Below are 9,016 nucleotides of genomic sequence, written 5' to 3'. Positions count from 1 at the left end.
TGATGCAGGTTCCATGGCAAAGTCTTGACCAATCAGAGATAACCAGGCAACCACTTAACATCTCCTTTCATGCAGTATGCATTGTTGCTCCCTCTAAAATGTGGTATTCTTGCATCTGTCCTGATGGGTGCAAAATGAAAACCTTTGACAGCATGTATTTTTTGGAGCAAGGAATTATAAGTAATTTAGTGACAAGTCAACAGTTTTCAATCTGTTGTTGTTTGATGCCATCAATGGAATCAGTTTTATTTATTAGCTTGTCATTTTTCATGAGAATCTCTTGCATTTCACTGTCAAATATCAACTATTTAGTTTCCCACACATACTACTTTGAGAGGAGTTTGAGGACAATTGAGTCACAGCAGGTTACACCCAATTAGCTTTGACTGAACAAAATGTTTTTTGGCAGAAGGTTGGGCTCAGTTTGAAGCCAGCTTATATTGTTCAGCCCATGGTAAAAGGACTGAAAGACTTTCTGCATGGTCAAGTAATTGGTCAATTAAGATAATCATTACAGGTACAATATGATCCAACTCAGACTTCAGTGTTTTCACTTGTACAAATTATAGACTAACTGAGACCTGGCCAAAATATTGCATGAATTGTCTAAAGGAGAAGGAAAAACATTTTGCCTCAATAATAACTCAATCTGTAGAACACGAGGCAATGCAATGATTTCACCGTCTCTATCACAGTCAGTAGCTTCAAACAATGAAAGGTAGCCAATCCAGCTCACCGCTATGACTGAACTGCCCCAGTTCTCATTAGTTAGATAACTCGGCAGCACTTTCAAATAATAGAACAAATCATAGAGTAGATCAGTACAGAAGGAGGCCACTCAACTAAGTGTGTCTGTGTCAACTCTCTGGAAGAGAAATTTAGCTACTGCCACCCTACATACTATATCGCTTCAGACACTGAACCAAATCTTCCAGTCTCCAGTTTGTCGAAGACCACCTGTATGATGCAAGATCTACATCAAAATTCTGTGGAAATCCTGGTGCAGTAACTCCATGGCAATTATCCAGGAAGTTTGAACTCCTAATGAGGTAATTGTTTTGTTCCACAGAGCTCTCTGAAAAAGGCAGTGTGTAATACGTACAAATTACATTGACTAGTTAGGCATATGTTACCATGACTATCAGGAGCCAGAGAAGACATGTCTGTACCCACCAGGAATCATGCTAGAATACTTCTTCTCCACCCACAGACTATGTGTTAGAATGGGTAGAACTTAATGTAACTTCAGCATTAACACTTTCAGAACCATTAGCTTATACAGCACTCAGCTTCTACCATACCCAGCTGTCACCATATCCACTTATTTCACCCACCCTCAATCTCATGAATCTTCTCTTTTCCTTCTCTAACACGTTCATACATTTCCTAATGGGTGGCGCCTTTAATTAAATATAACACTCCAGATAAAATTCAACAAGTATATGAGGGCGATCACTGTATGTTTCCTGTAAGTTTTCTACTCCAGGCTTCTATTAAAAAGGTCCAAGATCCACAGGTCTAATTATCAAGAAAACCAGCTTGTGTTCACAACATAGTGAGTGAACTGTGGAACAATTGTGAAGCTTAATTTTTAATTTGTAATGAATTAAGTCAAAGTAGACCATCAACCGAACCTGTGTTTAAACAGATCAAGGGTTACTTTACTACAAGTTATTACTGAAGGTCCTTTAGGGATAGAAAAATAAAGTTATCAACAATAAATTACAGATAACAAGAATAAAGCCATTACACAAAAGACAAAATGGTGTTTTTGTTATACCTTTGGGGCCTTTTGCTTGAGTTTATTGTGAACCAAAGAGTATAAAACAAAGTCAGATCCAATAGCTGTGATGCCATCAGTGGTTGGATAGCTGATGTTTTCTACTTCAGAATAGTAAATTTTAGAGGAATGAGAGAAGGTTTCTTATTCATCATTCGTTCTATGGTTTGTTTTTGACTTTCTGCCAAATATTCCTTCAATAGAACAGCGTTTGATTTTCTGTGCACATGTATCCTTTCACATCTCTTTGATCAAAGCTTCTATTCTGAGTTTTTTCTTAGAGCCTGTTCTTTTGAGCTCTGCACCCAAAGATGTGTTAACTGACTAAATGTGCATTATGTATTGACATTATCATTAAGATAACACCGTGGCAAGTGTAATTTAACTGCATCTAGTCTTTATACAATTATCAAGACATAGCTGTGCAAAGTCTGTCATTCTGGATAAATGTGTATGATGCATTATGGATGTCCAGTTACTGGTAGGTCTGTTAGTTTCAGCATCAGAATCATTACACTACACAAACTGATGATTGATCATGTATGACTTTATGAGTCATCAATTTCAGCATAAGATTTGATTGTCATCTAAAACAATATTGTATGACCTGGGCTGTACACAATGTTGTAGTATTAATCTACAAAGCCATGAACTAATCTGAAAATGTCTAACTCTGAGGCTTTAACCTGGTTCAAGTTGGGATAAATGTTTACAGGGTCAATGATCATGCTCTTGTACATTTCCTGCCCTGTTATCAATAATGTATAGTGTACATGGAGTTAGGTGGTAATGGTTGTTGAGGGGGTAACTGTGAGGATCTAAAATTGAGACCTGCAAGTGAGGGTAAACTATTGCTCAGATGAGTAGCTCATAGACTTAACATAGCTATTTGAAATGCTTGATAGTTAGCTTTGTATTTGCTGATTGTGGACTTCACTACTCGAACTTTCTGCAATATCATCAGATTGAATATAGAGAAGAAAGCAAGTTATGTACCTACTACCTTATTTACTGCATGAGTTGTGAGGGTACACCACTGTACTGTGGACTTTCATCAGGCACACTTTGTTGAGGAACAATAAATTTACTGAATATGGTGATTAATGAGTCTCAAACTGTTACAATCAAGATACCTTATTTGTCGCATAAAAAGAAATCTTATGAAATGGTCAGTGTCCAGCATGTGGTCATATCCTTGGACATAGAAAACACTAGCTGTATTTTGCAGCACAGCACCGAAGGAATTTTTATGGAAAATCAGTTTCTGTCAATTGATGGTATGTATGATATGACTCGAACAGTTGATCAATGTCCTTCTTAATGCCCAATCAATAGATTGAATCATATGCCTGTCCGTTGGTTTTTCTCAATGCCAACATAACCTATTTATTATGATCAAACATATCTTAATATAGAGCTTGTGGAATAGTCACTTGTTTACCATTGAAAATTACATTCCTAGGGAGTCATATGTCATCCCAGAATGACTGCAAAAAACGCATTTGTTGAGGGGTTTGTCAGGACTCTAGATAACAATGTTCTTGAGCTGTTGCAGCTGGATATCATCTGGCATCATTTGCTGAATCTGCTCTGCTCAGCTACGACTAAAAAAATATGAGATTACTGTGGAGATGATCTTCAAATTCAGGTTCAACAACATCCACATGCAGTTCTTGAGGGATATCTTTGTTCATAGTTGGGTTGAAATAGTCATCTGAGCCTGGTTTCTCTTGTACTTTCAACTGTACCCTTGGAGCTTCACAAGTAAATTTTGTAGCCACAGAAGAGTATGTGTGAGAGGCTTCCATTCAGAACATGATAAGAAGTATTGGGGCAGGATTGTGGGCTAAGAAAAAGAGGGAAAATCAGCTACTTGTAGAAAGGTCACAGGGCTTAGTGAAAGACACTCTTCAAGAAGCGACTGAAGGCTCCGAGAGGTAAAGTCAGGGATACCTAAGGGAATATCTTTATAAAAAATGATGTGAAGACCAAAAAAGGAAGACAAGGGAGTGTAAGAGAGACTTCTTACCTCTTGCAATGAGCATCTCCACCGTCAACACTGTGCTCCACAAGATGCAGCTTAAAGAAACAATTAAAGGGTTAGAAAGTCAAATTAAGACAGAGGCTACAGAGTTGGCATGGCATCAGAATTTATTTAAGCTGAAAATAGCAAATTTAAAGAACCATATTGAAAAAAGGTCTAACAGAAGAATATTAATCAACACTTGGAAAGGCAGGGATTGATCAGGATAGTCAGCATAACTTTGTTGAAGGGAGATCCTGTGTGACTGATTTAATTGTCTTTTGTTGAAAGGTGATTATCTATATTGATGAGGGTAGTGCAGTTTATATGGTATACATGGACTTCAGTAATGTTTTTGACAAGGTTCTACATGGAAAGATAAGAGCCTGTGGGAACCACAGCAAGTTGGAAAACTAGATCCAAAATTGGCTTGTAAGTTGAATATTGGTTTTTATGATTGGAAGCCTGTGACCAGTGGTATCCACAGAGGACAGTGCTGTGACCTTTGCAGTTTGTTACATACATAAATGATTTGGATGTGGATGTTATGAAGAGAGACTTGATGGACTGAATTTGCTTTCCCTGGAACATGAGGGGAGAATCTGACAGATATGCTAGATGGCAAGAATCTTTTCCCCATAGCAGACGTGTCTAAGGTCAGAGAGCACAGGCTTATGATCAGGACTAAATGATTTACAGGGGAAATGACAAACGTTTGTTTTCACTTAGAGGGTGGTAGAAATGTGGAACATGCTGATTGATAGAGTGGTGGAAACAGGAACTCTCACAACATTTAAAAAACATCTGGATGAACACTTAAAATGTCTGGGCATCATAGGCTATGGATCAAGTGCAGATACACATGAAATAAAATTGTGTAGATCAAAGTATACACTGAAAGGCAGGAAAATATAAATTGTACCTGGCGGCAGGTAAAATTACATCATTTAAAAGGCACCTGGATGGGTACATGAATAGGAAGGGTTTAGAGGGATATAGGCCAACTGCTGGAAAATGGGACTAGATCAGTTTCGGCTATCTGGTCAGCATGGACAAGTTGGACTGGAGAATCTGTTTCCATGTTGTATAACTCTTTGACTCTATGATTCCATGAAGATTGAATCTGGCTAATTAAATACACTAATATATTCAATGGGCCCAATTGTACATGGTGTTATTAACTGTCAAGACAGCAAGGAAACTTTTGAGGACATTCTGAAAGCTTATGATAATTAGTTCAACTTAAGAATAAGTACAATGCTTGACTTAGTAAAATTCAGTAAACATATTCAGCTTTCAAGAGAATCTAAAGATAGATTTCATCTTGTTGTTATAAATCAATGATAACTGAATAAATCAGAATCATAGAGCCAAAATTACTGTTGGGAGTTTTGATGACATCTTGTCAGATTTCTTACAGTCTGAAGAAAAGTTAATTTTGAAGAAAGCCACTCACATTGTGCTAAAAGCAGAAAGTGCTGCAGAACCTCCTGAAAAGAGATCAACACTACCTCATGAAGACATCAGATTCTATTCAGTTTATAAGATACAAGTTCAGTAAAGAGTCGTGTAACAAGCCAATGCTGAGAAAAAGCCAAATCACAGATTGTAAAACCCAATGTTATGTAACAAGATCTCACAGGCACAATCTGAAACTGTCACAAAGGAATGCATTATTTGTAAAACTCTAGGTCATTTCCAGCCAAAGTATAGAAGTAAGACACAGCTTCAGAAGATCAATTGAATTGATAATCACATACCTAAAAAAGTCTATAGAGTAGAACACACCCTCCTATTAGAGCAGATGCCTACATTTGACAATCTGCCTCTATTGGAGAGAATACTTGAGACATCTAGATGAAGCAGAAGACATAGAATTTGTCCACATAAATGGACATCCTGTTCATTTAGTGCTTGACATATAAATGAGTTTGAAAAAGTGGGGGACTGGAAAAAGCACAGCAGCATCAGAGGAACAGGAGAGTTGACATTTCAGTCCAGATGAAGGGTCCTACCTGAAACATTGATTGTCCTGCTCCTCTGATGCTGTTCAGACCTGCTATTCTTTTTTTCCAGCTTCATATTTCATCAACTCTGACTTTCCAGCATCTGCAGTCCTCACTATCTCCAAATATGAATGAGTGTTACTGTCCTACAAACCAGTTTCCATTTTGAAGAAATATAAATTACAGCCAATAGAATAAAAGAACACAACATAATTGGAATAATAGTCAGAAGCAGAGGAATGCTACACATTACACTACAACACATAGAAACACGTTGAAAAGATGAATGCTGTTTGCAATTGATCAATTTTACTTATGAACCTGTACACATGTTTTGACCTCAAGTTGAATAAAAAGATTGGAGGGAATCAATAACTGGTTCAAAGGCAAGGAGCTGTCCAAACACTGGTCCAAAAATGAAGTATTGTTGACCAGTAAATGACTTCATGGTGTTTCGCTGAATCATCATGGAACCCAATTAGAAAGTGATAGCCTGATCCAGAAACTAAGGAAAGAAGTCAGAGAGTCACATAGTCATAGAGTCATAGAGATGTACAGCATAAAAATAGACCTTTCAGTGTAACTCGCCCATGCCAACCAGATATCCTAAATTAAATTCATCCCATTTGCCGGCATATGGCCCATAATTAAACCCTCCCTATTTGTATACCCATCCAGATGCCTTTAAATGTTGTAATTGTACCAGACTCCACCACTTACTCTGGCCATTCATTTCATACAAGCATCATCCTCTGTGTGAAAAAGTTACCCCTTAGGTCCCTTATAAATCTTTCCCCTCTCACCTTAAACCTATGCTCTCTATTTTTACGCTCTGCTACCTTGGAAAAAGGCCTTGATTGTTCACCCTATTGATGATTTTATAAACTTCTATAAGATCACCCCTCAGCCACCAACGTTCCATGGAAAACATTCCTAGCCTCTTCCTTTAGTTCAAACACTCCAATCCTGGCAATGTTCTTGTAAATCTTTTCTGAACCCTTTCAAGTTTCACAAGATCTTTCTTGTAGCAAGGAGATCAGAATTGAGCACAGTATTCTAAAAGTAGCCTAACCATTCTCCTGTATAACCACAACATGACCATCCAACTCCTATACTCAATGCACTGACTAAGAAAGGCTAGAGTATGAAATACCTTCTTCACTATTCTGTCTACCTGAGACTCCACTTTCAAGGAACCATGAATCTCCAGGCCAAGGACTCTTTGTTTGGAAACTCTCCTCAGGACCTTACCATTAAGTGTGTAAGTCCTGCCCTGATTTGCCTTACCAAAATGTAGCACCTCACATTTATTGAAATTAAACTCCATCTGCCACTCCTCTGTCCATCAATCTATCTGATCAAGCTCCCATTTTACTCTGAGTAACCGTCTTTGCTGTCCACTACACCACCAATTTTGGTGTCATTAGCAAACTGACCAACCATTCCTCCTGTATTCACATACAAATCATTTACATAAATGGCAATAATCAATGGACCCAGCACTGATCCTTGTGGCACACTGCTGGTCCCAGGCCTCCAGTTCAAAATGCAACTCTCCATCAGCACCCTCTGTCTCCTACCTTCAAGCTAATCTTATATCCAAATGGCTAATTCTCCTGTACACCATATCATCTATCCTTGTTTATGAGTCAAGCATGCGGAACTTACTGAAGACAATATAGACAAAGTCCACCACCCTGCTTTAATCAATACTCTTTGTCACTTCTTCAAAAACTCAATCAAGTAGTGAGATACAATTTCCGAAGCCCATGCATAAAACCATGTTGACTATCGCTAATCAGTCCTTGCCTTTCCAAATTTATGTAAATCCTATCCCTCAAAGTCCCCTCCAACAACTTGCCCATTACTGAAATCAGGCTCACTGGTCTACAGTTCCTAGCTTTTCCTTACCACCTTTCTTAAACAATGGTTACATGTCAGCCAACCTCTAGTCTTCCGACACCTCGCCCATGGCTATCGATGACACAAGTATGTCAGCAAGGAGCCTAGGAATCACTTATGCAAGTGCTTCTTTCAACAGAGTAACTATTGTTCAGAAAGTAAATTCCGATAATTAAGAGTCCTTCATTTAAGGTAAGGGACTAACTACGTTTTCTGCAAAGAATGACATCATTTATGAAGGATATCTGAGAAATAAAAGATTTTCCAGTAAGGAAATGATCCACAGATCAGAATCAAAGTTAACAATCCTCAAGAAAGAGACAATATTCTTCCAAATCAGAAAATAGTGAGTTCTGAGAAAGATTATGATAATCTTCAACACTTGTGTACTACAAGGCTGTGTATTCAGCTCCTTACTATATTTCTTGTAAAGTCACAACTGTGTGGCTAAATTCAGCTCTAACTCCATTTACAAAAGTTCCTCATGACACCACAGTAGTGAGTCATATCTCAAACAAGGACGAGACAGAGTATACAAGCAAGATAATCATCATAGTGGTACGGTGTAAAACTAAAACTCTCTCCCTCAATGTCAGCAAAGTGAAGGAGCTGATCATTGTCATCAGTAAGTGGGGTGGAGGACATGCCCTGTCTATATCAATGGTGCTGAGGTGGAGATGGTTGAGAGCTTCTTCAGAGTAAATATTTCTATTTCGAAGATGGCTAAGGAAATTTGGCATCTCCCCAATGTTTTACCAATTTTTATAGATGCACCATAGAAGTCATCCAATCCAGATGCTGCACAGTTTGGTATGGCAACTGGTCTGCCTGAGACTGCAAACGTTACAGTGAATTGTGAACAAAATCTAGGCTTCCATCCATTAACTCCTGCTGCCTCGGGAACATAATCAAAGACCTCTCCCACCCTGGTTATACTCTTTCCCACCCTCTTCCATTGGGCAGAAGATGCAAAACATGTACCAACAGATTCAAGAACAGCTTCTTCCCTGCTGTTATCAGACTTATCAACAACCTTGCATTATATCAGAATTGATCTTGCTCTGCATATTCTCTGTAGGTGCAACACTATATTCTGAATTCTGTTCTATTACACTAATATACTTATGTAAGGTATGATTTGCCTGGATAGTATGCAAAACTATACTTGTTTCTGTATCTTGGTGTGAGGTAAGAATAAATCAAATCAAATCAAATGCATGAAACATTCAAAGTGCCTGCATTTATGAAATCAGCGCTGAAGATGTGTTGCTGGAAAAGCACAGCAGGTCAGGCAGCATCCAAGGA

At 38.2% G+C, this 9,016-nt stretch overlaps 1 protein-coding gene across 1 annotated transcript in view; it reads left to right on the top strand.

Annotated features, from left to right (window-relative positions):
* The first annotated feature begins 925 nt into the window (after nt 1-925).
* LOC122540174 (complement C1q subcomponent subunit B-like) overlaps nt 926-9,016 on the top strand; it is a 52,051-nt gene continuing 43,960 nt past the window's right edge. The window contains exon 1 of the mRNA XM_043675509.1: nt 926-1,049. Coding sequence (XP_043531444.1) covers nt 1,045-1,049 — 5 coding nt within the window. The 5' untranslated portion in view covers nt 926-1,044. The remainder of the gene's footprint in view (nt 1,050-9,016) is intronic.

This window comes from Chiloscyllium plagiosum, chromosome 34 (genome assembly GCF_004010195.1).
Source record: "Chiloscyllium plagiosum isolate BGI_BamShark_2017 chromosome 34, ASM401019v2, whole genome shotgun sequence".
NCBI classification, from domain to species: domain Eukaryota; kingdom Metazoa; phylum Chordata; class Chondrichthyes; order Orectolobiformes; family Hemiscylliidae; genus Chiloscyllium; species Chiloscyllium plagiosum.
The sequence above is the reverse complement of the archived record's forward strand: the minus strand, read 5'-3'. Positions and strand labels throughout refer to the sequence as shown.